General features: G+C 34.3%; 1 protein-coding gene across 2 annotated transcripts in view; it reads left to right on the top strand.

The window, feature by feature from the left end:
• The window catches only part of Clint1 (clathrin interactor 1), a 59,582-nt gene extending 44,165 nt beyond the window's left edge, over window positions 1-15,417 (top strand). Inside the window, exons 8-12 of one of the 2 annotated variants that reach the window (XM_013508832.1) lie at window positions 456-528; window positions 6,650-6,724; window positions 10,043-10,329; window positions 12,393-12,597; window positions 13,696-15,417. In XM_013508832.1, the coding sequence (XP_013364286.1) occupies window positions 456-528; window positions 6,650-6,724; window positions 10,043-10,329; window positions 12,393-12,597; window positions 13,696-14,042 (987 nt within the window). In that variant the 3' untranslated portion in view covers window positions 14,043-15,417. The remainder of the gene's footprint in view (window positions 1-455; window positions 529-6,649; window positions 6,725-10,042; window positions 10,330-12,392; window positions 12,598-13,695) is intronic. The other variant, XM_005376244.2, reaches the window with a different exon arrangement.
• Window positions 15,418-16,991: the final 1,574 nt, after the last annotated feature.

The raw sequence follows: 16,991 nt of genomic DNA, 5'->3' as shown, positions 1-16,991 counted from the left end.
AGTGTATAGAATTTTAAAGCTGGATAGGAATTTCGCTTCCAACACAGTGGGTGTCAGTCTTTGTAAAGGGAACTTTGTGTGATTTTAAAGAGTCTCACCTTGAACAGTTATAACTTATTCTGTTGGAATTTTTTAGTGATTCTGATAATGTAGCATCGAGAATTAAGTGGAGTCTGAGAGGTACATTTTCCAGATTGAAATGTATAGTAGAAGGAATGAGTGAGAAAACAGAATATGGATGTTAGCGAATTGTAAAGTGCAGGAATAGATTGACTTCATGCTTAATGCCTCTCCATAAGGAGTAAAACTCTTCTTTCCCAGAAAACTAAATGTGTCCTTGGTTAGATAATTTTGCAGGTGTATGTGTCCAAATTGGCAATTATAGGGGAATAGGGTTGATTTTAAAAAAGAATTAATAGAAATTTATAAGCATATAATTATGTAATTTTTTTCAGACTTCAGTGCCTAGCAGCAAGTCATCTGGTGACCTTGTTGATCTGTTTGATGCCACGAGCCAGTCAACAGCTGGTAACCTTCCACATGGTTTTTTTCTTTCTAAAAACCTTGGTTTTAATAATTTTTAAAATACCATATAAAAATGAAGTGAAATATATATATTTGTTATAATTAATGTGAAACTAGTGAGTCTTGAGCAATGTTGGGGGGAGAATTGTTCAGTTGCCTGAAAAACAAGAGAGACATGGTGCTTAAATATTTGGTAATGTAGCAATCTCTCAGTCCTCTTATTTTCTTTATCTCCTGTAGCCTTTTGCATTCTTTGGAAAATACTATATTGATATTTTTGTTTACCTTCTTATATATGCACTTATTTCTTAAGGTTTTCCCTTAAAAGAAGTACACCTAGTTGTATATCTTTTTCTGACCCCAGACCTAGCAAAACCTCTTTGTGGTAGCTTGTCATTCAATACTGATAATAGTGTCCTCAAATCACTCTAACATAACTTACATCTTAATATCTCCCCATACCTGCTGTAGTATTTAATTAATAAGTAGTATTTCAAGGTATAGTAAACTTTCTAAAATTTTCCATGATCGAAGATTTTGGAAGCTTCATAGCTCTCATTTTTAATCTTTTAAAATTAATTTGAAAAAATAAAATTTACATGAAGACTGCTACCTTTGATTTCTTTCTGTGAAAGATTTACTGCTGTGCTTACTTTACTGACTGACCCTAAGCCTCCTTTCCAAAAACTGGTATTGGAGGTTGAGCCCAGGGCCTTCACATTGAGCGGCATTCCCAACCCATTTTTGTTTTTTTTTTATTTTGAGACAGATTGCTGAGTTGCACAGGCAAGGCTCAAACTTGTGACCCTCCTGCCTCGCAGACCTAGGACTATAGGTCTGAGCCACCAGGCCCAGGTCCCTAAATCTTAATTATTGCTGTCCACATGGGTATGCCTCAAGTTTGTTTGCCTTTCAGTTCATTTATCCAACAAATACTTTTTGAGCTAAACACCAGTCTGAGTGCTTGTAAGATTCAAGAAATACAACTTCTGGTTAAAGACAGTTTTTCTAAGCCTGTTTAAATTTCAATTTACATTCAAATATAGACCAGCACAATTGGGTTATGAGTTATTTCCATATTATTTTGTACTAGGATTAAACTTAACAGGACTCCTGATTTGAGCTGGGTTCCAAGATCTTATAGTTCCTTTCCCCTTTTTTCTGTAACTATAACTGTACCTAACATTTTTCTTTAATCTTTATTGGATTACAATGCCCAAGGTTACAAACAGCTACATTAGTTGTTTAACAATTTATATGCTGTCTTTTTGAATGCTTGAGATTTGATCTGTAGTAAGTAGTAGTTAGCATGTGGTCATATAATACAGACATAGTGTCACAGAGTATCAATTATTTTGGACTTCCTGGAATGAAATATTAATGAGCCCCTTTCATGCTTCTGCGGAAAGTTTTAATGGAGCAGTCACTGAAGAATTAACTAAGAAAGTCAGATGAATGGATGTAACTTTTTTCCTCCGTGGTACCAAGATTGCTTTGAACAGAGAGAATTATTAAATACTAACATGCTTCCTTTTGCTTGGCAAGAAATCTTTTGAGTGGCTTTTCTTCTCTAGTGCACATAGTAAGATTGACTAATTAAATAGAAATAACAGTTAAAGTTCAGTAATTGAGAGCAAAGTTTGACTGAAATCTGAAAGGTTTCTTTTCTTATACTTTATCATTATTTTCTAAAAACAACTGCATGTGGCTTGACATCAGAATTATTTTTCAAAGTTGTCTTCTATTTTTCTGTGTTTAACCAGTTACTACGGCTCTCCCTGCAGTCAGTACATAAATTTAGTTACCCATCTCTTATTTAAATATTTTAATAATATATTTTAAATTGAATTCTGCAGTGAAAAGAAATTAGATATTAAATCTTTAGTGCCTACGTGAGAAGGTGTAAGAATCTACCATATTAACATTGCTGCTTGGTGTGTCATTTGGGTGTCATTTACCAGGTGTGCCCATATTTATAATAGTAGCACCATGCAAATAATATGGGCACAAACTAAAACTAAGCAGATATAGCATCTGTACGGCTTATCAGATAAATCTCTCCTTTGAGAAAATGCTTAAAATTTTAAAAAATGTGTTAATGCATTCTTATTGTTAAACATCTTCAAAAGTAGAATATCATTATACACTATCTCACCAGCTTTAAAATTACACAGGTGATCTTGTCTAGTGAAACTGTATTGTCTGTTTTATCGAAGAATTATTTTCTTATTCTCTTTAATGGTTTGAGCAATCTTTCATTCTTACATCTGATAATCTGAGCAGTGTAGTTGAGGATAGCGATACGCAATGTAACAACCACTGTTGATTTGCATTAATTTGTCTTAAGACCCTGTATCACTTGGAATGTTCTTGCTTCGATTTATGTTCCTGATACTGGTATGCTGCTATTGTTCCATTTTTTTGTTTGTTTCTCATGTACTACTCTCTGTAAAATAAAAAAAAATTTTTTAAAAATTACACAGGTGAAACATTGTACTTGCAGTCGTCAGGATTTACTTGAGATTATCTTGATAAATGTCCCATTGTGGTGATGTTCTTTTAAACTCTGTACTTAAATGATGTTTTGGTGGCTTTTATATATAGAACATTTCTTAGGCATTTTAAGAAATGCATAATTTAAAATACTTAGAAAATAATTCAATTAGAAATAGAATGCCAAAGCCATTCCTTTTTTTTAAAGTATAAATCCAGTTGTCTCTTTATAATTAAATGGTTTAGGTTTTGATTAACATGATATTAATGTATTTCTAGTACGATAAGTGAGATTGAAGAGAAAGCACATTATAGTCAGTACAACTAAAATATTTTGATAGTCTAAGTTTAAAAAAATTTTAGAGGACTACCCATAATTTTCAATACATTTGAACCTGTTACCTTGTGTTCACTAATTATTTTTACCTGACCTGTAAATCAGCTTATTACATCCTCTGTCGACCAAATTGTATTAGAATTTAGATGGAGGCTGTCTTCTAGTTTTAAGCCAAGGTTATTGAAAATTAGTTTAGTATATTCTTTGATTGTTAAAAGTATTGCATGCTTACTTTTAGCAATGTGAAAAAAGTGTTTCACCTTTAGATACATAAAACGAACCATTAATAGCTTTGAAAATTCTTCATACATTTAAGAATTTATTGCATGTGAAATCTTTCAGGCTTCTAGAAAAAAATTTTTTTGTTGTTGTTTTTCTAAACTACTTTTTACCCAAGATCTCCTTGACCATTTCCTTACAATTGTATACTTTCGCTGAACTCTTCATTGCTTTATAATCTTACGTTGTATACTTGTACTATAATTTAACCAATCCCTTATTTTCTGGTTACTGGGGTATTCTCCCCATCCCGTTTTTTTCTCTATTATAAGTAAATTAGCACCCTAGCAGCTTTCAGAATCTTTCAGCTTGGTAAGGAGAAAAATTTTTTATAGATTATTAACAATTTTTAATCATTTTTTTGTATTTTGTCATTTCCTTTTGTAGATACTAGGATTTTTCATGGATAGGTTTGCTTAATGTAGGCCAGACAAAATTCTTTGTTGGAGAAAATTTCCATTTGTAGTTTAAGCACTGTCTGGGCACAGCCATATTTTTCTTGTTCGCAGTATTGCTTTGGAAAATACATGTTCCCAGCTGGTGATTGTAAATAACCTCCTTGCCACCCTGAAGAGGCAGATGGAAATGGTTCATTTATAATGACAGCTCTCGTGTGGGTATCATGAAAGATAGCTCTTGTTGTGAAAATTAGCAGTCTTCCACATGCAGCAATTTTTGGTAGACTCTTTTATTTGTATTTCCTCAGATAGAAGTTATCTTGGGAGAAATGCTTAAGCACAGAAAATTTTTGTTGAGCTTTAAGCATTGGTATGTATATCATGTACGCAGGTATGGAATGTCCCTCAAAGGACAGAGAAACTTTTTCTAAATGAAGAGTTTTTTTTTTATTTTTCAAACAGTAAGTCAAACCAGCTTCTATTTGTAAAATAGCTATGAGTGTGTTTCTGTACTTGCAATACTCTTAAATTAATCATATTGAAATCGAATTCCTAGTAGTATGTGATGAGAGGAATAATACTGCTCTAAATAAGTTGTGAAAATCCTGTAATTTAGTGTATATAGCAGAAGGTGGAGCAGCGGAATAATCAAAGTGTTTATGTTTATATGAAATATTAAATTCAGGAAAAGTAAAAATAAAATTCACCCATTTTTAAGTTGTGATCTATGATAGTACTTTTATCTGCAACATGAATTTTCTTTGTAGCTTAGACTAGTCAAGATTAGAAAATTCCTACTTGTCATAATAAATTACTTACTGATGTTTATTCACTGCCTGGATGAAGCAAATTAAAATAATCTCATCTCTAATTTTCAAGTCCCTTGATGTTGTAATAATTGATTAGCTATCATTCTGTTACCCAGCAGTATGCTTTGATCAATATTTTTGATGTGTAAGGACATTACAGAAAACAAACTTAGGAATATCAGGCAACACCTGTTTGTAACACTAATTTCCCTGCTAGTTTTATTAATATATATTCTCATTTATAGTTTAAACCTGTCTAGCTCACTGGTCTTTTGTCCTCGACACATTTTATCATGATATGTGTACCTTTATGGAAGAGAAAAGTAAGTCACTGATATTACCATTTGAATGCCTTAAAAAGACATACGAGTTATAGTGTTGGTAACAGTAGAGAATCCGTGTTGGTGTTAGTTTGCTGATGAGGATATATACATGAGCATGCCTCTGTAATATTGAAGGGATGAGGAATTAGTTATGCCTGCTGATAATTGACTACAGTAAATGTGCCTTAAAAAGAAATACCAAGTACACATGTATCAGAATCTGATTTGTTCCTTTTATGACTGCTGGGCATTTATTAAGAAGGAGAGATGGTTCTAGTTTAATTAACCCAGTTGAGTATAGCAGATGGGGCAGAATGTCTTGCAGCGATAAGACAATTCAGAAATGGCACCAGATGTTGGAAGCTGTCCCTCGTGGTGTTTGAGTACAGCCCAGATGTTCCAGTCCCACCTGGCTAGTTTCTAAGCACTGCAGGCTAAGCAGTTGTGATGTAACCTATATAATGTTCACATAACACTAAAAGCAATATAATTGAGCTGCCGCTCCAGGCTTCTAAGGTTATGACTCTTTAGAGATGATATCTTTAAGGACAGTCAGAAATAAAGACAATTACTTAAGGTTTTAGATCTTTCACTGTTTCACTGATAATTAAAGAAAATAGAATGTTAAAACTTGAAATAAAACACCATTTTCTAAAAAAAGTTGAAATATCATTCAAATTGTAGATAAAAGAACCTATCTTTACCCATGTAGTTTTTACAAATGAGAATTTCATGAAAATAGGATATTATGCACACAGATTGATTTGCAGGCATAAGACTTTTTTCTTCAATTTTTATTTTAAAAGATTTTAAGCATATAGAAAGTTTGTTTCATTTTCTTTCTCTACTTCTTGTTTTTTCTCTATAATATATGCTTTGTTCTATGTCATTTGGAAGAAAGTTGCAAGCACCATAATTGGGCCTTAAAATATTTCAACTTATATTTCCTTACAAGAACATTCTCTTTGGTAATCATAATATAATGTGTTTGGAAAGTAACATTAAAAATATTAGTCTCTTATTGTGTCATAGCATATTCATATTTCTCAATTTAGTCTTTTCCATATTTCACTTTTTTTAAAACCAAAGGTCCAGTCAAGGACTGTGCATTTCATTTACTTTTGCAAATATCTTATTCCTTCCATAGCAATATTTTACACACATTTAAGTATCGATGGAAGATTCTTGTAAAGACCACAATTGACTAGTAAATTGTATGCCCACGTTGTGCTTTTGAAACATTAGGGATAACATTAACCATATACAGTATGTAGTATCATCTTCCTGTGTCTAAGACTGAGGAATGTGAAATAGTTTGAGAATGTACAGGAAACATGAATTGAAAACCTAGGTCAAATAGCTTCTACAGGGGCCGGAGGCCACTACTGTGTATATTTTTCATCTGGCGCTAAAGTCTTCGTGAGATTGCTTGCAATTGTTCTCCAGTTCTAACAGCTTAACTTTTCCCTCTGTTTTAACTTCCAGGAGGATCAGCTGATTTATTTGGGGGATTTGCTGACTTTGGCTCAGCTGCTACATCAGGCAGTTTCCCTTCCCAAGGTATGAGGTGATTTGACTGGCCAGACTTACAGAGGTGGTGAAAAGGTTATGAAATACATAACTCCCTCTCCCCTAAATTAACTTCTTTTACCATTTTTATCTTTGTGGTAGTTATAATTCATAGTTCCTAAGCAGTTTATTCACGAGGTATTTTGGGGGACCAGAGTTTTAAATATGCTAAATGAATTACACACATTACTCAGATACCTCTAAAGAAAACTGTCCATATTCATATATGACTTGTTTAGCTGTGTAGGAAGGAATGTAAGTATAAATAATCTCATTTTTGTAACAAAAACGCTATGATTTATATTTTGTTTATATGATTTTTCAGGAATGAAACTTAGCAATTTTCTAAAATTAGGAATTAATGCTACTTGTCACAGTTCTTTAAAAAGATAAAGCAGTATCTACAGAAGTATGTCAAATAGAGACCAAGTTCGTTATTAAATATCTTTTTTCCTGCAGGTTATGAAGAGATTATGATGTATGTTTTATAAAATCTGGGACAGTTCAGAGTTAGAGAATATTTAAAAATTTAGCTTTAATAATCATGAATACAAAGTGAGGCAAGGAGGAACAATGTAACTGAATTAATCTTGTTATTCATTACAAGTACAGTAATGTATTGCTATTATATTAAACTGGTTTAAAATTTTATTTACTATTGTCTGATTTACGTTTAACAGGACTATGAATAAAAATGTTTATCATTTAATGTGGTTAGGGATTATTTCTGCAGCCTACTTTTACAAATTCCAAATATTTCTCAGAAATAAAAAATTTTGAGTAATTAACTACTTCATTTTGGAAGTGTGATTACACCTTCTAAGAGTTGATACCTTACTTTAGGCAAATCAAAGTGGAAGGTAAACATTGCCCTCATTTTACAGACTCCCTGTGTAATTCTCAAAGTTTTTATGTATGTAAAGTTGCCTAGTATGCAGATAATTTGAATATGTTAATATTGCCTAAGTGATACATCCCTTCATCTGTATGCGTGTGATTAATATAACCTGATCACCATTGCACAGGGGGCTGAAACTGTTACAACAATGATTAATCATTTCAGAACAATATATGCCCCATTAGAAATCTCTTCCTCCCATGATTAATCATGTCAGATGCTGAGTTTTCAGATGGGGCAGTAAGGTTTGCCCCAGATTCCCTTCATAGTCTGCTTTATAGATCAGGCAAATAAAAAATCAGCATAGTGTTTACATTTACCCAGTAGCCTTACTTAAATGAGTTCAAATTGTTTAATGTATAGAACTAATTTTAACATTCTTGATGTCTGTTTTGTAGAGAAGATCAAAGACATGTAAAACCTCGAAGTAATGAATATTGGCCCTTTTTTTTTTTCTTTTTTTTTTGGTACCGGAAATTGAACTCACGACCTCCCACTTGCCAGGCACACACTACACTACTGAGCTGTATCCCTGGCCCAAGCACACTTCTTAGGTTAAATTGTTGGTAGAACTTGGGGCTTTCTAAGTACACTGTTTTTTTTCTTTTAAGGATGCGTACATTTTAATATGGTAATAGAAGAATATAATTTTAAAGACTTCTTGTTATTTTTCTCTCCTGATATTTAGCATAATGAGACACAATACTGTAGTGGTTAGTTACCTTTTAGGCTAGACAAAATGTATTCCCAAGTTGTAAATGAGCAGGGAGTGCAAGGAGATGGTGTTAATTAACTTGGAAATACATACTATTCCCTTTCACATGACAGTTTTTAATGTAGAGTTTTCTTCACCTTTTGCTTTTGCTTTTTCAACTTTCATTTATTCATATTTATCCATTTGTCTTTTTCTTAAGGAAAGGCGTATTTACTTAGATTTTAATAATCACTGTATTCCAAATAGTTAATATTGTATATTTAGGCTTTGTGGAATTGATTTATATTTTTATATGGCATGCCCGTCTTTTTCTTAAGGAAAGGCGTATTTACTTAGATTTATATATAACCTGCTTTAAAAATATTTTACCACTTGTCTTTAATAATCACTGTATTCCAAGTAGTTAATATTGTATATTTAGGCTTTGTGGAATTGATTTATATTTTTATATGGCATGCCCAAAGAGAAGAGAGTGCAGTGCCTTGGCTATCACCTGGACTTTACCATTTAATCCAAAGTAACAGTAACCAATCTTAAATTATACTTAGTATATACTAAATTATTTAATCTTTACAATATAAATTTTAAAAGTGAGTCATAGGGAGCTTAAGTTATTCAGTCAGGGTCGCATAGCTAGTAAGGCGTAAAATCTATGCTTTTAACCAGTATCAATTCATGTGTTACCAGTTTTTATAGTGAATGCATTGAGCCTCAAGATGTAATCATAATTCAAAGTGTAGTGATGAGGCTTTGTAATTTCTACCTTTTTAAAAATCTATCTGTTTTATTTTAAAGAGAAAAAATAAAAATAGCAAAACAGTTTCAAAACAGGTGAGTAGGAGAGTTACAATAATTAATACATTGCATATCGTCTTCGTAGTAATTATTCAGAATACAAGATATGGCATGATATTTTGTCCAAACAATATTAGCACAAACCTTGTTTTCAGTTTTATTTTTAATGTTAGCACAAATTTCCTTTCCTTCTTTTTATTTGAATAAATTGAACGTCTTGATTAAATAAGCCAGGTACGTACACTAAGGTTGTGCGGATTGTGCCTGGGCCGTTCTGCTTTTTGGGGAACATAGCCAAGTAAGTGAGAACTTCTTAAGAGAGTTTTATTAACCCACCCCTTAATTTTATTATATTTTTTCCGCCATGCTTTTCTGTTTTGTTTTTAATGAATTTGGAATCTAAAAAATTACATGAGTATAGTTTATACTGAGATTTCTATCTGAACCTTTCCAAACAATGAGTGAAGTCAGTAAGTTGAATCTGTTGATTTTACTGAGTATCTTGAGTATCTATTTCCTTACCTGAGTATTCTGGAAAGCCCCCAAAAAGTATAACCAGTTTAGAATTTCCTCCTTGCTTTTTTGAGTCCCAGGCTATATCATATATGTTTAGCTGGAAGCATATTTGATGTGCAGACTTAGTTGAAAGGAAATTTTTACAGTAGCTTCTGTGTGTCACTTACAGACCTGCCGCAAGATAAGGGAATTTTTTTTTCCTTTGCCACCCTGTTAACACTAGTGTTATATTCATGAGAAAGAGTAATGTCCAGATGGAGATGGTATCTGCAGATGTTAATCTGGATGGACTCAGATCAACTCTAATTAGTTTCACCTCATAGATTGTTATATTATGTGCATTTCAGAAAGTTTCTTACCTTTATAGTTCTTTCTGTCTTAACAGCAACAAGTGGGAATGGAGACTTTGGTGACTGGAGTGCCTTCAACCAAGCCCCGTCCGCTTCTACTGCTTCCAGTGGTGAGCTCTTCGGCGGTGCCTCCCAGCCAGCAGTAGAACTTGTCAGTGGCTCCCAGCCGGCTCTAGGGCCACCTCCAGCTGCCTCCAACTCTTCAGACCTGTTTGATCTGATGGGCTCGTCCCAAGCAACCATGACATCCTCCCAGAGTATGAATTTCTCTTTGATGAGCACTAACGCTGTAGGACTGGGTTTGCCCATGTCAAGATCACAGGTAAGTCACCTGCTTCCCTTGGAAGCTGTAATTTATAATCCTTGAGATACTTTAAATGATAGATTAGTGTAAGAAATACAAGTAAGCCCTGTGTGTGTGTGTGTGTGTGTGCGCGCGCGCGCACTTGTTGCTTAAGGATTGATGTAGTCTGAGAAATGTGTTCATGATTTTTGTCAGTGGGCAAACACAGTAATATACATACATGAACTTAAGATGGCTGCAGTGGCACTAGGCCATAAAATGTTACACGAACTGTTGTTGACCAAAACATTTAGGTGGCACATGACTCTGTGGCAGTTTTGCATGTTACATTTACCTCACACTCTTTCCTCTAGCATAGTTATTTGGGTTCTGGAGGGCAAAGCCTTGTTACCCATCTTGTAGCTTCCATAAAGACAAGTGTGGCATTTTGCATAGAGGAGGGACATGCTGAAAATACGTTGTTAGAACAGATTAGTATTTAATAGTATTTTTAAGTTGTTTTTAATAGAAAGAAATAGATACAGTGATACCTCGGTTTATGAACTTCCTTTACGATTTTGGGGAAGATGGCTGTGGTAGTGTTTGTAACCTGTGGTGGGGTTTACAAATAGAAGCAAAATTTCGCTGAACAGTTTTGTTTGTGAACTGAGTTGTTTGCAGACTGAAGTGTTCGTGAACCAAGGTATATTTGCTATATTTCATCCATGGTAAGCATTCACTTAGTAAAATTTCTGGTCATCTCCTTAAAAAATATTCATGACAGGCGCAGTGGTGGACACCTATAATCCCAGCACTTAGGCTGAGACAGGAGGATTGAAAGTTTGAGCCCCACCTGAGCAACTTAGAGAGACACCCCTATCTTTAAAAAAAATCAGTTGTTATAATCATCACTAATAGTATAGAAAAATCATTCCCTCAAGTGGTGATTTTTTTTCCTATTTTGGCCTGATCTCCATTACATAAACTTCATATAGGCTGCTCATTCAACGTTTATTTTCTCATGGAAAACAACTGAAGTGGGAGCTTCTTAATTCACTTTTATAGAGTTAAATCCAAATTATCTACTACTAGCTTAGAATTTGAACAAATTTAGGGTTGGAAAGTAGGTGCCTGAGTTATACTAGGAACTTGGCTATTTTGATGCAAGCTATTGAGAATATTTATGATGCTAGTTACTCATTTTAATGTATAGATTTTCTTGGATGTTAGGATGAAGGAGGAGAAGAAAAAAGCAGAAAGATGACTCTGTACAGTAGAAATTAGATCTAAAATTTGATTTAATTGTACTTTTGTTATATTTCTTAGCATAGCATATTTTACATGTTTCTTCCTACACTAGTCCTTCTGTGCTTTTCATAAGTTATCCTTAGTACCCACCAAATACCTCTGCTCCTTCCTTTTGAAGTTCTGTTTTCTCCTAAATGGGCCCATTTATGAAGTGCCAGTAGCGTGGTCACTTTAGGCAGAAATGTGTACAAATCAGAGATGTCAGGACATGTGAAATAGAATTTGTTCGATGGTTGTGCCTCATATATGAAAAGTCATCCTGAATTCTCTTGTCAGAATAAATTTCCAAGCTGGGTGTGGTGGTGCACACCTGTATCTCAGTGCTTTGGGTGTTGAGGCAGGGAGGATCACAAGTTTGAACTTAGCTTGGGGAACTTGGAGACTTAGCAAACCACTGTCTCAAAATAAAAAGAGGCGGGGGATGTAGTTCAGTGTGAAGACCCTGTATTCAGTCTCTAGCACCACGGTAAATAGACAGATTTCCTCTTGCATATTTCCTTAAAACTGTACTAATCTGTTACTGGTAGTTGCCCTGGACATTTGCTGTGCAGAGTGTCTTCTAGGCATTGGCTTACCAAAGAGTAATTATTGTCTAGATATGTATTTGGGTTTTTCAACTCTAGATTTGACTGGGACTTGAGGGTGACCTGAAGTTTGTAATTCAGGGTTTTGAAAGCATTAATATAAGTGTTTGGAGCTCTTTTTGGTTTCAGAAGCTTACTGTGATTAAATTGCCCTATGGTAATCGTTATAGGACAGATGCTTAATTTTTAGAGCACTTCTTTATTTTTCAGCCTTTGCAAAATGTTAGCACAGTGCTGCAGAAGCCTAATCCTCTCTATAATCAGAATACAGATATGGTCCAGAAATCAGTCAGCAAAACCCTGCCTTCTACTTGGTCTGACCCCAGTGTAAACATCAGCCTAGACAACTTGCTACCTGGTATGCAGCCCTCCAAACCCCAGCAGCCATCGCTCAATACCATGATTCAGCAACAGAGTAAGTTACCTCAACACATTCAGTTTTGTGTATTTGCAATCTTTTGCCCTGGTGCCAGGACTGCTTCAAGCATTGAAATAAAAATACCTAACAAAAGGTGTGGTGAAGTACAGTTGATTGTGTATTTACTTCAGTTCTTTTTGGGTGATGGTCGCTTGATATCCCTTGTCTTGCCTGGCACACTGACTGACTGTATTCTGGTCATGGCATGATGATACCATTCGTTGTATTATGGTGAGTTTTGGTAGCCTGACCACTAAAATAAAAATATTTGCCATACAGTCGTTTTTTAAATAGTGATAGAAAAATCATTTAAATTCTACAGTCTAGGGATAATCACTATTTTTTTCTATCTTTTTAAAGCATATTTTTAATGTGTGGGATCATTCTGTCTATATTTTGTGTCTTTTCTCATTCAGCATTAAATTATAATTTTTCTTACGTTGAATATTCTTAGGAAACAGTGATTTTTATGTTTTTATAGTTATCCATTATATAAGTATTCATTTCTTTTGGTTATTTAAATTGTTTTTAGCTTTTTGTTACTGGAAAGTAGTTCCATCATGTTGTATAAATCCTTGTATTTGAGTTTTCCGTAGTATAATGTTCTAGCGATAGCCAGAGGATATAAACTTTTAAGAATTTTGATAGACACTAGGTCATAACAATATGTTAGATAAGATTCAATGATATTTTGTAGCAATATTTTAGGGTGATATGTTTCCCACTCTTAAGTGTTTTTACATCTCTGAAACCAGTGTCAACAGCTACCAAATATTACTGAAGAACAAGCAGTGTAGCTGGGCATGGTGGTACATGCCTGTAATCCCAGTATTCGGGAACCCAAGACAAGGAGGGTTGTGAGTTCAAGACCAGTCTCAGCTACAAAGCCAGAGCACCCCGGACTACACAGCAAGACCCTGTCTCAGAAATCAAAATAAAAAATGGAATGAGTGCTGATTCATTGACTTTTCTTATAAAATCTGTAAAGGAATTTATTGGGACTAGAAGTATTGGTGTTAAAGAAATTATACTATTTTTCTGTTCAAACAATCCTGAGATTGTTTGGTAAAGTTCTTTTGTCTTTTCTTCTGGTAGATATGCAACAGCCTCTGAATATGATGACTCAAAGTTTTGGAGCCGTGAACCTCAGTTCTCCATCAAATATGCTTCCTGTCCGGCCACAAACTAACCCTTTGCTGGGGGGACCTGTGCCTCTGAGCATGCCCAGTGTGATGACTGGCACCATGGGAATGGCCCCTCTTGGAAATGCTCCAGTGATGAACCAGAGCATGATGGGCATGAACATGAACATAGGGATGTCAACTGCTGGGATGGGCCTGACAGGCACGATGGGAATGGGCATGCCCAACATGGCCATGACGTCTGGAACTGCGCAACCTAAGCAAGATGCCTTTGCAAATTTCGCCAACTTTAGCAAATAGGAGACTGTAAAGAACGGATTGAATGAAGAATTTTTAGCTGGGCAGATAGGTGATATTGGGATGGAAAATGCTAATCAGCTCCCCTTTCTTTTATCAGTTAATTGTAATAAACACACGTAAAGAACCAAAAAAGCTGTTTTATAAAAATGAAGTATCTAGTATTTCAGACCAAGCAAGAGCACTTCAGGTGAGGCAGTCAGAATAATTTTTCTCAGAGAGGATAGATCACAAATAGGGCGACGAGACCCCTGAAAGCCTTTATAAACTGAAAGAGTCCCTTTAACATCACTGGTGGGAAGGTGGGAATAGGGCTGAATAAATGTGTTTGAATCTCTAATTTTATACTTTACTTTTCCTGAGGAACTTGATTTTTCTGTCCCTGAATCACCTTGTCATAATTGGGTCTGTTCCTTTTACTACCCTCTTGAGTCCATATATGAAATCATTAAAGGTGGATGATCAGTTTTTTATAAAAATAATATATTTTTGTCCAAAAAAGGCATACATACGTGATTATGGCTAAATCAAAGGTAACTGGAATGTATATACTTTTGCTAATGTTCCAGGAACACTGCTGTTATACTGTCCAAATTTTTATTATAACAAAACCTCTTTAAAGCAATTGGTGATCACTAGGGGACGTTTCCCATGTCTTCTGCTATAATGATCTTGTGCAGAACTAGGAAAAAAAATTTTTTTCAGGACTGCTGTATGGTTTCCTTTAAAAGAAGAAGGAACAACTTCCAGTATTTTTTGTTTGTTTTTTGTAGTCATTATTTACAATTTGCAGTGATTCACTTGGCAAGGCTTCCTTCTGTGTTTATCCTGTAGCCATCACTTAAGCCAGGAATAGTCAAAAAAGAAAAATATTTATTTTTATCTTTTTTGTTGTCTTTTCAAAAAATTGAAAAGGTGAAAATCCATTGAAACTTTTAAGTTAAAGGTTAGAACTCAACAATGTTCACTTTTAGATATTATACAGTATTTGTTTTGTTTTGGTTTTGAGTGTATATAATATGTCATTAGCAATACAGTTCCACTAGAAAGGAATTAAATATATATTATTAAAGGAGACCTGTAGCAGTCAGAGATTTTATTGATTTAAGGACAAATAAAGGAAATTAAAATGTTTCTGTTTTCCTGCTGTAATTCTACATTAAGCTCACATGAAAATCATGGTTTTAGAGTTTGGAATGCAAAATTATTTGTTTCAACCTCAAGCTGGGAATATTTTTAAAAATAAATACTATAATATAGGTATCAAATTATTACCTCCCCACTTTATGTTGAAATTTTTTTATTAAATTGATAAAACTTTGTTTCCATTGTATTCATAATCTGTTATACATAACATTAAAATGTTCATTAAAATCAATGTTGAACTGCTTTTTTTTTCATTCTGTTAGACATTTGAGACCATTTGGGGAAAAAATAATTATAATTTGGGCAAAGTAATTTTTATAAATAATTCAAAATTATTTAATGACTTCTCTATTCTTTCCTATCAGGCCCTACTGTTAGGAATTAAAAATGAAGCAGCAAAGAAATCCTGACCTGCTCCAGTCTTGCTAATGTTCCATCTACAACATTTCTAATTAGGCAGAAATTCATGTACTTCAGCTAAGTGGTAATGAAAAGTGATTCATTTGCTGAATAAGAGATGAGAGAGAGTGTAATTAGCTGACTGCGGTTTTTAATCTTTCAACAATTCAATGTGTTTAAATTAGTTTCAAAGAATAGGGGCTTTCAAGTGTTGTTACTTCAGAGCTATCAAGCCAGCCTCTGGTGGCAGCATGGTAGAATAGCTTCACTTGTATTTAAAACCTGTAATCTTAAGTTTTTTCTTAAAATTGACAAATGTATGTCTACCTTTTTATATATACATATATGTGCATATATAATATGTATGACTAACACATGATTATATATAATCATATATATGATTCTTGGAAGTATTTTATATCGGAACATTATGTTTACACTTTTTATAATAAGATTTCTGTCTAAAGCATTTTCCAGGGCCTGCTTATGTATTTCAGGATACACAAGATGGCCCCCCTTTTTTATTGAACCGCAGCATACAGTTTACTATCTTACCAGTGTTTTTTGCTTTAGAGTCCTCAAAAGAGAAAAGCCTACAAGTTGCGTTCATGAAGGCCTGATTTAATTAGTCTTTGAAGGTATGACTGATGGCTACTTGGAAGAAAGACAAAATCCCAAAATCATTTGGAACTGGCAGGAAGTCATATTCCGTTACCACTGAACTCCTTTCCGCCTCTCTGCCCTTTCCTTTTTCAACCAGAGCTTTTCTCTTTGTGCCTATTTCATATTTTGACTGATATAAGCAGGGGAAGTTCCTGTTTACAGTTCACCTATGATAGATCCACATACTCATCTTTATTTCTGTCTCTATATTTGTTTTTACTTCTCTGAAAGCTTCAAAAAACCATGCTCCTGTGCAGTGTTTTGGTCAGGTGCTTTTCAGTTTTGTTTAAAACTCCCTAATGAGTCAGGGCCTATAGTTTATTTAAAGAGAAGCATTAGTCCTTTGTCCTCGAATACTTATGAAATGGTGGTTTCCCTAGGTGAATGTACCTTTCAGAACTTGACATTTGTCTTACAAACATCAGTCTTCATGATATAGTTTTCTAACTAAGACATTCAGAAATAAAATCTGTATTAGGCACAAAACACACCTTAGGTTCAGTGACCTTCTGAAATAAAGTGGCTTTATGTTTCAGTTCCTATGGGCTGTACCACCACACTGGGGAAAGAACATGTACTTGGAAGCAGGTGAAAGCCCATTTCACCCACCTGCTGTCTGTGTGAGCTTGATCAGTTTACCTGGGCTTCCTGGGCGGTGGTACATTTTTCCTAAAATGAATGTAAAAGTCCTGAGGTGTTGGGTAATTAAATGACACGATGCGTGAGAGCCATCAGCACTAACAT

This window comes from Chinchilla lanigera, unplaced genomic scaffold, assembly GCF_000276665.1.
Source record: "Chinchilla lanigera isolate Chin_1 unplaced genomic scaffold, ChiLan1.0 scaffold00007, whole genome shotgun sequence".
NCBI classification, from domain to species: Eukaryota; Metazoa; Chordata; class Mammalia; order Rodentia; family Chinchillidae; genus Chinchilla; species Chinchilla lanigera.
This window is presented reverse-complemented; position numbering and strand designations above follow the sequence as displayed.